The sequence below is a fragment of the Lontra canadensis genome, unplaced genomic scaffold, assembly GCF_010015895.1.
Source record: "Lontra canadensis isolate GAN:19392208 unplaced genomic scaffold, GSC_riverotter_1.0 scaffold144, whole genome shotgun sequence".
NCBI classification, from domain to species: Eukaryota; Metazoa; Chordata; class Mammalia; order Carnivora; family Mustelidae; genus Lontra; species Lontra canadensis.
The window spans coordinates 2,057,684-2,071,130 of record NW_022631138.1 but is presented as its reverse complement, the minus strand read 5'-3'; the positions used below and the strand labels follow the sequence as shown (position 1 = coordinate 2,071,130).

The window sequence follows — 13,447 nt, the reverse complement described above, 5'->3', positions numbered from 1 at the left end:
AAAAAAAAAAATGTTGTTTGGAATTGAAAGAATCCTCCAAACTCAATAAGAAACAAACAAATCCAATTAGAAGAGGGGAAAGCCATGAAGGCGGCTTTGGTCAAAGAGTATATATGGATGACAAATATGCTCACGAGAATGGGTTCAACATCGTAAACCATTAGGGAAATTCAAATTAAGACCACAGTGTGGTATTACTTCATACCTGTCGGGATGGCTAAAATTAAAAACGGTGACATCACCAAATGCTATCGAGAATGTGTAATTTCAAGGGCCTATAGAAGCAGAAAGGGAGGTAGAAGACTTGGGGTCAGTGTTGCAATGCCAGAAGGGCACAACCCATGCTTGCTGGCTTTGAAGATGGAGAAAGGGGCCAGGAGCAAAGGACTATGGGTGAGCCCTAGAAGTTAGAAAAGGCAAGGACACAGCCTCTCCCTACAGACTCCAGAAAGGAAGGACGTCCTGCTGTCCCCCTGATGTTAGCGCCAGTGAGACTCATGTCAGACTTCTGACTTACTGAACTGTAAGATATGATATTTTGTTTTTTCGAGCAGCTAAGTTTGTGGTAATTTGTCATGGCAGCAAAATAAAGCTAATACAGTCTGATTCCATTTTTGTGGCATTTCTGAAATGACAAAGTTACAGAAATGGAAAACCGATCATTGACTGCCAGGGGTTAAGGAGGTGAGAGGGCAGAGCGCTATGGGTAGGCTCTAAGAGGGCACCATGGGGGTTCCTGCGCTGGTGGAGTGAATCCGTCAGTTTCCGGCCTGTGATATTGTACTAGTTTCCTAAGATGCTACCCTTTGGCAGAAACTAGGTAAAGGGTACGTGGGAGCTTCTCCATATTATTTCTTATTAGAAACAGCATGAGAATCTAAAGTTATCCCAAAAATTTAATTTTAAAAATCCAACTATGTTTAGTATCTATTGGTGAAGAGGGAAAAGCTGTAGCACCTGTTTTATCTCCGGTCACTCACACTCTGCCAGTCTTTCCACCTACACCATCCTCTCTGATCCCCGGCAGGGACTACCACTGCCCCCAGTTTGTAGCAAGTAGCCTGAAGCTCACAGGTGCTAAGCAGCTTGTGCAGATCATCACGGGTGGGAAGGAGTGAAGGGACTTCTCCCAGTCCCACCCACCCTCGCTTCACCAGCCGCATTCAGGCTCCAGCTCCCAAGCCCCTACTTGTGGTTGGTTCTGAGGGCTAGACAGAACGGGGCTCTGGTGTGCCTGGTGCCAGGCAAGAGTGGGGATGGGGTGATGGGCGGTGAGCCTGGAAGACCAGTGGGTGCTGCTAAGATGGTCTCAGCCTGCTTTGCAACCCAGCTACAACCAGCCCTGAGCAGCATTACCACACCTATCTGGAGTTATTCTTGCAGTATTGAAGAAATGTCTCAGTTGAGATCTTACACAGCAATAACCTACCTGTGAGATGTGCAGAAGAAAGGTTTTTCTCCACTCTAATAACAATTTGGCAATATACGATGAGAATACATACTCCTCTTACCTACAACCCACAACTCAGCATTTCCACCACTAAGGACTCACACATGTTCATGGTGAGACACACACACACAAGGTTACGGCTATCTTAACTTGGGTAGTGGTTTTGACACATATTTGTCAGAACTCATCAAACTCAACATTTACAATCTGTGCGTTTTATTATAGCAAATTAAACCTCTCTAAGGAAAAGATTAAAAACAAGAATGCTCATGGCACTGATGTGGGGAACAAAGGCCAAAGAAAAAATTAAATGTCCTTACTACTTACAGCCCATTTACAAGTCCTTAAAACAGGCAGAGTGACTTTCTTCTGGGAGCTCAGCCTTGATGTCGACACTTGGCTAAGGGCAAAAGGCAATCTCAGCCCGAACCCCCCAGGATCCTGTGAGTCTACTTTAAACAAATAGAAATTCCTTTGGAAACTTCCTTCTTCTCTACCCCAAGAAATACGTTGGCAGTCATCCCACAAGCCTACAACCCACTGATACACATCTGAAGGGTCTCATGACTGAGGTTTTTACTATACAGCAATAAAAGACCTTTTCCTAACAATAGCGAGCCCCCTCAGGGTCCTGGAAACCTTGTTGCCAAAACCTGGGAAGCTTGTACTGTCCCTAACCCCCTCCCAATTTGAAAGTATAGAATGGATCACTCCTCAGGACCTCAGTGCAACTTTTCTTGCCCAGGGACCCTGTCCCTGTGCTTTACTAAGACCAGTTTTGCACCGAAGACATCTCAAGAATGCTTTCTCTACTGTCTGCTCTGAACCCCATTTCCATACCAGCAACATTGCTTGTAACAGAAAAATGCAGAAAAGTCTAAATGCCCAATAGAAGGAGCCCGGATAAATAAACTACGGTGTATCCACATAGTTGCCTTATGAAGATAAGTACACCAGGGCACTATTCAACCTAGATGAGTCTAGGAAACTTAACACAGAATGAGAAAGCAAGCTGCAAGAAAGCACACTATTCATATAAAATTTTATCACAAGTGCATAGCAACAGCTGCTGGTGTCCTATTCAATGCTCAGTCTTCCTCTTCCTACAAATGGGACCTGATCTCATTCAGGGAGCCACTTCCTAACACGCCTGATTTGTCACTCTTCTTTGCAGCTTGGTACAGCCAAGGAAACTCAAGCAGAAGTGAGTTGGGGCTTTGCATAAAGCTATCACCTTCTTATGGCCTAAAAAGGGCAGACTCAGCTGGTATGAAACTGGCTGTATATTGTCCTTCCCAATTCCTTCTTCTTGGAATGCAAATGAAATGCCCAGAGATGCAGCATCCATTTGGAGGCCATAAGCTCTAAAACTAAAAACATGTAGTATGTCATCATACTACAGATGACAGAATAAACAGCCAGGAAGAGCCAGGCCCCTGACCACATCATGGGGCCTCTGCACCAACCCCAGCCTACCTACCCTCAGACTGCCTGTTAGAGGAGAGAAATACCTTCCTTTTGGCCAAGCCACTGAAGTGAGGTTTTCTGTTACATGCAACCAAAAGTAGACCCTACCTGCCACGGTGTCAAACAACACTGCGAAGTGTCACCAATACAATTAGGCGTTGTCAAAGGGTAGAGAGATGCGTGAGAATTAAAACACCTAGCGCTGGGGGAGTGACTTTCTCTGGAGGAGGTGAGACAAGGCGAGGAGACTGGAGTGGGGAGAATGGGGGGCCTCGATGGGAGAAGGTATGAGGTATCCCAGTCCTCCTCAAGAGTCAGACACATTGCATTGGTGGGGTGTCACCAGAAGTCAGCTCAGAACGGCTTGGACTCCTAGTGGTTAGGGCTGTACCCTAAAGACTGAGTCCATATGCCCTGGATGGGGCTTGGGTTTCTGTATTTTGAAACAGCTTCCTAGGGGTTTGTCCTTGTCGTCCTAGCCAATATGCTTACGAGCTTTACATCCTACAATTCATGTTATAAAATACTTATTTAATTTCCAAATATAAAATTATATCATGATACTAAATGAACAGACTTTTTTTTAAATTTTTTATTAACATATAATGTATTATTAGCCCCAGGGGTACAGGTCTGTGAATCGTCAGTCTTACACACTTCACAGCACTCACCATAGCACATACCCTCCCCAACGTCCATAATCCAACCACCCTCTCCCTACCCTCCTCCCCTCAGCAACCTTCAGTCTGTTTTGTGAGATTAAGAGTCTCTTATGCTTTGTCATGAACAGACTTTTTAAAATGATGTAATTCCCTCCTGGACCCTGGGGATTCTGCTGTGCACCATGGAGACATGCTCTACTCTGACCAGCCCTTCTAGAAAGACTGTATAACCATCCCCATGTCTTCCAGAACCCAAGAGTCCATACTCCCTGCAGATTTGATCATAAGAAGCCATAACTTGTTTGGGCAGGTCCAGTATTCTCAGAAATACACATCTGCGTAGCTGGAGGGGCTACCTGATGGGGGCACAGACAGCTCAGGCATCAGGGAATGGCAGCCGCCCACAGGACAGAACCCACTGGTATGAGTCATTTTTAAGAAAGAACCTGTGTTACCTCTGGTGCCATTTCTAGGCTGATGCCTGAGGACACTCACAGCCAGAGTCAGGCACCGGGCTGGGAGGTTCATTCACCCTCCTGCTAAGGCACAGCGTCTGGAACCACACAGAGAACGTGTCCCCACCCCACCTCATCTCTTCAGACAGAATCTGTTTTCTGCCCAGAAGGGGAGCCAGAATCACCCATCTGCCCTTCCATTTGAAAGGTGGGGATGTGGAGTTTCCAAAAGGGGGCGCACCATACCCCAGGTGTCCCTACAAGTTAGTATCAAAACTGGGATGAGAACATCTCTCTCTAGATTCCCAGAGGTTATATTTTTCAATGAATGCTTAAAACGGAATGCTAAATCTAATGAGCTTCATTTTTTCTTTGCCCCCAAACTTTCAAAGAGCATTGTTTTTATCAACAAATCTTCAGATCATGAGGCAGAATTGTAAAAAGGCTCAAGGGCGGGTTTCACTTCCTGTGTGGAGGCAGCCTGCCCTGTACTAGAGCCAGTGGAAAACCAACCCCCCAACAGGCAGCACTCGGGATCCCATGAATATTCATGACTTCACTGTGCATTCACTAAGTAGTGCGGGGAAGGAAAACAACTTCCAGCAACTTGGAGTCCATGTTCTAATATTCTCCACTAAGACAGCTTGTTCTGACTTGTTTAAAAAAAAAAAAAAAAAAAGATGCCATTTTCAAAAACCATAATGAGGCCAGTCTACTCAGGAGCTAGAACAAGCCCTAAAGCTTAAAATAGCGAAACAATCGCTTCTCCAAGATAAACAAGGCTTTCCTTTGTGTGTCTAATGAGAGGCAAGACCACAGAGAAGGCAGATTCTAAGACGTTTACTGTCCCCGAATGTTGAGGTAAATGGAGCTCCGCCACCCCTCCAAAAAAGCAGATAATACAAAAAGAGATCTGTCTGACAGCATCTGCCTGATTGTCAAATGCCAACCTGAGACCTATGTCCTGAGGGGGAGCCCCCTTACCGAGTGAGCTAGGGCAGGATACCAACAGTGTGAAGATCAGATCTAGCTGGGGCCTTGCCTCACTCTACAGGCGCCAGACAGCACCTTTGAAGGAACCGACTAAGAAATATCCAGAAGACACAGTAATGATGGGGTACAAGAAGACACAGGAGCATAGAATTTGCTGTCATGAAAGTCTATAAATTGAGATGAAATGAAATGGGTTTTCCCCAAGCGTAAGTTTCTCCAACATTGTTAGTTTTTGGTGTAAAACTTCTGTAAGATTTTGGTCCAAACATAACATCAACATCGGTCCCCTCTCTCTCTTTCTCTCTCCCCAGCTGGTCCTCCCTAACCACCCCCAAGATGCATGGAAAATCCATTTTACCATTAAGTGAAAGAACTCTGTAGGTTTTTCTATGACATGTATAAGACATAATCACTCTTTCTCCATTTATCAATTTTTTAAAAAATATTTTATTAATTTATTTGACAGAGAGAGAGACAGCATGCGCACGGGAGCACACAAGTAAGGGGCAGCAGAGGGAGAGGGAGAAGCGGGTTCCTCGTTGAGCAGAAAGCCCATGAGGGGCTCGATCCCATAACCCTGGGATCTTGACCTGAGCTGAAGGCAGCCACTTAACAAAAGGAGCTACCCAGGTGCCCCATTTATCACTCCGAAACACAGAAACTTGGGGGCCTGGGTGGCTCAGTCAGTTAAACATCTGCCTTAGACTCAGGTGATCCCAGGGTCCTGGGATCAAGCCCCCCTGCATGGGGCTCTCTGCTCTGCAGGGAGTCTGCTTCTCCCATATTCTCCCTCTCTTTCTCCTCTCTTTCAAGAGCTCTATCACTCAAGTAAATAAATAAAACACCAGAAATAGGGCTTCCCCAGCAGGTCACAGCCACAGATCCTAATGGAATTCTCAACCCCGGCCAGGAGGCATTTTCAGCCCTCAGCTGGAGGCAGAAGGTCTAAAACACGGGTGAAGAGACAGAGTAAGTGACAGAATAAGTTACTTCCCAGTCGGGGGTCAGCACATGCCCAGAGTAGATGATGTGGAGAAGTCAGGGCTTCCCTCAGGGTACCTGGGTGCTGGCTCACACCTGCCACCAAACAGGAAGTGTCTGGGAGCCGGGAGTGCCTCGGGAGCTCCCGGCGGGTTCCCTGTGTTCACAGGGCCACCCACAGGCACACACACTCAGACCGTCCACAGTTAATCCAAGAGACAAAGGCTCATTTTGTATCTGCTGCAGCCAGAGGGCTTCACTGGGGAAACCTAGTTTCAGCTGATAAAAGGCAAAGGGATTATCTGGATGCTTTACATTCAAAACCAAGAAAACCAAAACAAATGCCACAACAACAATAAACCACACCCACTCTGGAGTAGTGTTCTGTGGGAAAAGTTGAGCAGGAATTGGACTGCATTTTTATACCTTCCTGAGAGGCACATGACAGGAAGCTATTCCCGTAGTATGTTAAGTCTGAAGTCAACAAGCGAAGGTTAGTAACGGGGTTGAAGGGGGGTGGGGGGAGAGGTGGCAAGGCAGGCCCTGCCTCACCGGACAAGCCACAAGTGACAGGCGTTAGGTTTTGCAAGCAAGGACGAGGAACAAAGCCCTAAAACACAGCAATGAGGGGGTGGCCAACAGCTCTGTTCTCGTATTTCAGGCTGCAACTTAGGATACATTTCAGCGAGAAAAGAACCTTTCCCCCCAACACTTTTTTGTCTGGGAGAAACATTACCCCAAAGTTTGAGTTCAGAAGAAAGCAATGATGGCTAATATTTTTGGAGCATTTACCACGTGCCCTTAGCTCATTTCATCCTCCTGCCAGTTCTGTGACTAGTGAAGAGACCCATGGTATCAGAGAGGAAACTGAGGTCCCGAGCTACCCATGGCCCTCAGGGCTCCCCAAAGATCAGCCAGCAGGGTGGGACAAGGAGCCCGGCTTGCTGCCTACCCAGCCCCCACCCTACCTTAACATTTCCATCCCAGTCCCAAGAAACTCCTGTGGTGAACCTGCTTTTTCCCCATTTTTATAATCATTAACCTCCTGCTGAGATGCATACCAACCCAGAGCCATGCAGTTTGGGTAATATCAAACCAGTGACAATGGGCCAAAGGCAAGGCACTCAGGGTCACAACTAACAGGTATCAGGCAACCCACCTCTGGCAGGGAGCTGCTATCCTGTGTTAACATGAAAAATCAGCTTTAGACCTGTTTTTTTTCCCCTCTACCTGGAACAGTTAAGAAAATATAAAATGTCAATATTGTTTTATTGGGTTAATACAGTCCAAAAATTGATCTTCTATCAATGCTCTAAGTTTTCTAGTGACAAAATCACTTTGGCATCACAGCAAATACAAGACTGTTTTCTATCAACCAAGCCCCAAGCACAAGGGCATGGGAGCTGCAGCAATTCTGTGTCTGGGTGAGCCAGCAGGAGCAGAGAAGGGGGAGGGGCACATGGTGAGGGCCAAAGGGGCCTGGCCCTCTGACACCAGCCAGATACTCACTGAGCATTTGTGTGGGTGAAAGCACCGTGCCATCTCACCGTCAGGTAGTGTAAAGTGTTCTTGGGAAATTAAATTCAATGGAGAGAGAGAGAGTAGGTGTGTGTTGTGTAACTCTGATTGGGGTGGGAGTGAGGGAAGGACTCTTCTAGGACATCTGAGCTGAAACCTAAGAAGCCAGCATGCAGAGATCTTGGGGGAAAAGATTCCATTCGGAGGGAACTCCACTGCAAACGTGCTAGACAGATGCTTGTGGCTGGAGCAGTGTGAACATTAGAACAAGTGGAAATGGGGCAAAAGGAGTGGGAAGGCTCTTCACATCCCTGCAAACCCTGGGAGGAGTGGGAAGCTGCTGCAGAATTTTAAGGAAGGGGACAACACAAACACAATCCAACTTATCTCTCTAATTTCATTCTGGGTATTATGTAGGAAGCCGCGGTTACACACATGTGTTCATTTATAGGTAAGGGGAATCAATATCCTGGCTCAGCTTTTCTACCTGGTAACATGTTCCCAATTCCAGGGGAACTAAAGATTCAACCTGTTCATAACCAGCTCTGACTGGTAACTTACTGGCCCTGCTCCTTTGATTATCTGGAAATTATTTCTAAAAATAAAACTGAGAAGTTATTATTAATTTTAAACATATCTGTGTTCCAGTCATCACTTTCAAAAAGAGGATCAGAATGACCTCTTTAAAACTATTTATTTTTAAAATGTGTCCTGTTTACTTCTAAAAAGCATTTGAGCCCATTGTCATAAAGCTTGTAAACAGCGGGAAGACTTAAAGTTCTCTGGGGGGAAAATACTTACAATACATTGTAATACGGGTTCCTGCATCCCATAAGCTTGGGAGGGAAATGCTAATGTTGAAGGTTTTAACCTTTAACTTTTAACCAATTTGTTCTAAGGACTGAGTTCAGCTGTAGGTACTGCTTCATGATGGGCTGAGTCCTTCACTTTTATCCACTTTTATATTTTTCTTCCTCTATCCTCTCCCTGGCCCTCTAGACAGCCAACCTTTGCCTGGTTTCCCTGCTCACTGGCTCCCCCATCCAGAGACTGAGCAGAAAGGACATATTGGGAAGTCTGATGACAATGGTTCAGCAGTTTCAGTTCTCTGTGTATGTGTTTTTCTTCATGGGATGGTGTTTGTGTGTATGCATCTGTGTGTGTGTTGGGGAGGGGGGAGTCCAGGGTTAAAGTGATATGTAAATTTTAATTATTTATCCATTCCCCTCCATTGCATATACACACATCCTTCACCTTGTCCCTTTCTCTCTCCCACTTCCGCTAAAATCTTAATTAAAACTGGACAAAGGGTCTAATTTCGATTTTTTGTCTCTACCAATAGCATTCTTACTTCTGTTCTAATTCTGCCACTGAGAATCCCAACCTTTGAGCTTTCACAAGGTAAGAGATAACACTGTCAGACATCTCACTGATAAATTCAAGATAAAACCCAGAAGGTAGGGTGCCTGGGTGGCTTATTTGATTAAGGGGTGGACTCTATTTTGGCTCAGGTCATGATCTGATATGGACCCCTGCATCAGGGTGGACATGGAGTCTGCTTAAGATTCTCTTGGGCACCTAGGTGACCCAGTCAATTAAGCATCTCCCTTCAGCTCAGGTCAGAATCCCAAAGTCACAGGATTGAGCCCTGCATCAGGCTCCTTGCTCAGTGGGGAGTCTGCTTCTCCCTCTGCCTCTCTCCTTCCTCATGCTCTCTCACTCTTTCTCTCTCAAATAAACTTAGGAAAAAAAAAAAACAACCTCTCTCTCCTCCCTCTGCCCCACCCCCCAGCTCTCTCTCGTTCTCTTATTAAAAAAAAAAAAAAAAGGCAAAAGGTAGAAGAAGAACTGGAGAAAATTTTTATTTTTCCTGCTTGGTGGGTTCAGCAGACCTTTTAGGATTATCTGACTAAAGCTAATTGTCTGCTACAAAAGGTTTTTGATAATTGGTTTTTAAAAAATTTAGAGAAACACACCATTTTAAAATATCTTTTTTTTTTAAAAGATTTTATTTATTTTATTTAACAGACAGAGATCACAAGTAGGCAGAGAGGCAGGTAGAGAGAGAGAGGAGGAAGCAGGCTCCCCGCTGAGCAGAGAGCCCAATGTGGGGCTTGATCCCAGGACCCTGGGATCATGACCTGAGCCGAAGGCAGAGGCTTTAACCCACTGAGCCACCCAGGTGCCCCCATTTTAAAATATCTTATAAGCACCAAAACTGTCGCTTTTGTTGCTTTTCCCATAATTTTCACATTCACGATACCTCCAAGACTATTTATGGTCAGTCCTGAGTAGTAACAAAATAGAATAGATTTGCAGCAGATTATGAAAAATGGGATCTGGCAGAAATGCTGAAGAATTTTTTAGGGTTTGGTGGGGGTGGAGAATGGAATTGTTTTGGTTCTTTGATTGGTTTGGCTTTTGATGTTTCCTTCAAATTGCTATGTGGCCCCAAATTATAAATTGCATATGTAATTTAATGTGTAACAAGAGGATTCACTGCTTAAGAATTTTTTATTTGAGCAACTGAGTTTTCAAACGAAAATCTCAAAGGAAAACATTTAAGTAAATTGATTAACTATAAATTGAACTTTCCAAGTATTCTTAAAAAATACTTTGACTGTTACTAGGTAAAAGCTATTCAGCCATGTTCATGGTCAAAAGAGACAAAACCACATGCTGAATGGAAATAGAAAACTTTTAACTAAGAATGTGTTTATTCAAAATACCACCCCCCCCATTTCTTTTTACTTTTTGGCAAAACCTGGTTAGGTTTCTCCCAGCTTCCTCAAGAAATGCATCAGCGATCAAACTTTTAACTTGTTCCTTAGCCTCCAAACAGGTTGTTGATGCAGAATGGAACCCTCCTTACCTGGCCTCCACTTATCAATCTAGAACCTTATAATGGAATGTGACCGAATCGGGATAAACCTAGATGCTGTCCAAGCACATTAGAACCCTAACTCCTAAGTCCAGGGTCCCCACACTCACAGGGTGTCCTTGCAAAGAGGTACTAACATTACCTATAAGGACCCAGTGGGAGCAGACTGGACCTCTGTTCCTCCCTGGCTGACTCCCGTCCTTGGTCGATCGCAGCACCAGGAATACGATCCCAACTTCCCCAGGCTGCTAGTCTCCCTCAGGAGATGGGGTCCGCGGCTCCCAGAACTACTGCCAGATCCGGGGTCCAACCACGCAACGGTGTCTAGGGGAAATTTTTCAGCGCATTCCCGACCAAATCTGCGACCAACATTCCCCTGGAGCGAAAACTTCGGGACCTGCAGCGGGTCGGGCCGAGCTCGATTTCCTCCTCTGCGGTAAAGGGGAGCCCTCGGTGCCCACCCCTACCTGACTCCACCGGGACGCGCCCCCACGACCCATACTGGGTGCTCCGTTAGTGGGTTGCTGGGGTCCCTGCGCTCCACTCTCTGGCACTCCTGGGGCGTGCGGAGGTGTCTGCAAACTTGCCGAGCAGTCCGGCGCGCCCCCGTTGGCGCGCACCCTTCCCCGAGCTCCGAGGCGCCAGCCCCCGGCCCTCAGCGCCTGGCCCTGGGCCCCGCGCACTCGGCCACGCGCACTCACCTCCGCTCCAGAAAGCGGGGAGGAAGAACCACAGCAGTAGCGACAGCAGGGCCCGCCCCATCTCGGGGCTGCGCGTCTGGGAATTCTCTCCCGATCGAGGGACAGACAGACGTCCTAAACCTGGCCCGTCCCAGACCTAGCGCGCCACCAACGAAGCCCAACGCCGCCGCCAGGACAGCTAACCCCGAAGTGCCCGGGCAAGCCGCGGGCAGGAGGTGCCTAGGGCCGAAAGGGGCGGGCCGGGGGCCGAGTCCGAGCCGACCCGAGCCAGTTGGGGTGGGGAGGGGGCGGGAAGGAGGGCGGGCGAAGAGGCGGGCAGCCAAGGGGAAGGAAGGGGACCGGGCTAGACAGTAGGGGCGGGCAGGGGCGGGCCATGGGCCGAGCCTGGGCGGCCCGGGATGGGGGGCGGGAGTGGAGAGAAAGGGAGGGGACTGAAAAAGAGGGGAGGGGCGGCCGGAGGTGAGGAGAAAGAGCCCAGGCCGCTGGGCGGGCCCGGAGTCCAACACTTGTGGATGGGAGAGAGAGAGCAAGAGGGGAAAATGTTGGAGGGGAGTGGAAGGCTCCCGAGGCCTTAGCCAGACCCAAGAGGAGGGTGCAGCACCTTGGGGCCGCGGCGATCCCGCAGTCCAGATGTGCAAGACACAGAAGACCCTGGCGGCGACGTTCCCAGAGGCGAAGGCGACCGTGGCACCGCTTTCCACTGAGCGCCGCCCCCTGGGTACCTGGCCGGAGGTGTGAGACTGGGCCCTGGCCCTGGCGTCGAGGAGCGCACTGCCTCCGGGACGAATCCTTTACTGCGCCCCCGTGAGGAGTCAAAGAGAGATGAGGCTCAGGAAAGGAGATGAACATCAAGGGAAAAGCGCACAGCAGGAGTGGAAAAGCAGCTGGAAGCTATAAAGTGTGGAGGGACCAAGAGGGAAGCCGCAAAGAAAGTTCATTATAAAAGAGATCTAAGCCACTTTTACTAATAATTGCAACAGGAGCTTACACTTACATATTTTCTCTAAGGAATCATTTCTAGGATTATCTTATTTTTAAAGATTTATTTGTTTTTTTGAGAGAGGGCGAGGGGCAGCAGGAGCCAGAAGAGAGAATCGTAAGCAGATTCAGAGCCTCATGGCTCCATCCCATGGCCCTGCTGAGATCACCACCCGAGCTGAAACCAAGAGTGGGAGGCTTAATTGTGCCACCCAGGTGCCCCAAGATTATTTTTGACAACGTTAGCCAGATTATTGTCATTTCTCTGCTCAAAACTCTCAAAACTCTACAGTGTTCCCTGCTTTTTTGCTGCGTAACGGCTGAAGGCCTACAAAGTCCTAGGGGATCTGGTCCCCTCTCCCCTCTGACCTCATCTCCTTGCTCCAGTTCTATTTATACTGGTTTGCTGTCAAACAGTCCCTGAACCTTAGGCTGGCTGGCCTCTTTGGATAGATTTGGTTGTAAAGAGACAACAAATCCAAATGGATTTAGGCAGGTGGTTATACTGACAGCAAAAGCAAAATCAGCATGGTATCAGCTCCTTGTGTCCCCAGCCCCAAAGGAGGACACCAAAACAGAGGGACCAGACGTACACACTCGAGCAGTGGGGGGCTCTAGAGCAGCGGACTCTAGACTATTGCCAAGCGGTTATATGGACTTCCACTGGGGCCTGCAGCTGTATCCTTTACGGGACGGGGAGGCATGGAGGGAAGAAGATGAAAAGTCCGGTGCTCAACTAGAACTATGGAGAAGAAAGAAAAAAGGCTTGCCACAATGTCCCTGCCTTCCAAGAGCTGCTCACCAGGCTTCCCTGCTCTTGTTCCAGGAGGAATCCTACAACCATCTGTCAAGACTTGGGTAACACTACAATCAAGCCCTGCCTACATGCCTATGTGGAAATGTGCAGGGTCACCAGGGCATCTCAGCAGGATCATTCTAGAATTTTCCTACTGTGGTTCATATACAGTAGACACTCTGCCAGCGCAGGGTATTACACCGTCTGCTCAGAATGCTCTTCCTCCAGACTCACACCCTCTTGGTTAACTCTACTCCTTCAAGTTTGCTCAAACCTCTCTTTCTTGGTGAGGTCTACCTTCATATAACATTGTAATATCTATTTCTATGTGACATATCACCTCAAAGATACTGGGGATAAAACAATAGCCATTATATTAGAGTCATGGATTCTGTGGGTCAGAGATTTGGACAGAGTACGGGGAAGATAGTTTATCCCTGCTCTCCCGTCTCTGCTGGGATCTTAGCCTCAAATGGCTGGGGACTAGAATCATCTAGAACAGGGGTCAGCAAACCAACAGCCAGCCAACCTATCGCCTGTTTTTGCAAATAAGCGTTCTTGGAAC

At 47.5% G+C, this 13,447-nt stretch overlaps 1 protein-coding gene across 1 annotated transcript in view; it reads right to left on the bottom strand.

Annotated features, from left to right (window-relative positions):
• The window catches only part of MERTK (MER proto-oncogene, tyrosine kinase), a 110,385-nt gene extending 99,111 nt beyond the window's left edge, over positions 1–11,274 (bottom strand). The window contains exon 1 of the mRNA XM_032843874.1: positions 11,109–11,274. Coding sequence (XP_032699765.1) covers positions 11,109–11,169 — 61 coding nt within the window. The 5' untranslated portion in view covers positions 11,170–11,274. The remainder of the gene's footprint in view (positions 1–11,108) is intronic.
• Positions 11,275–13,447: the final 2,173 nt, after the last annotated feature.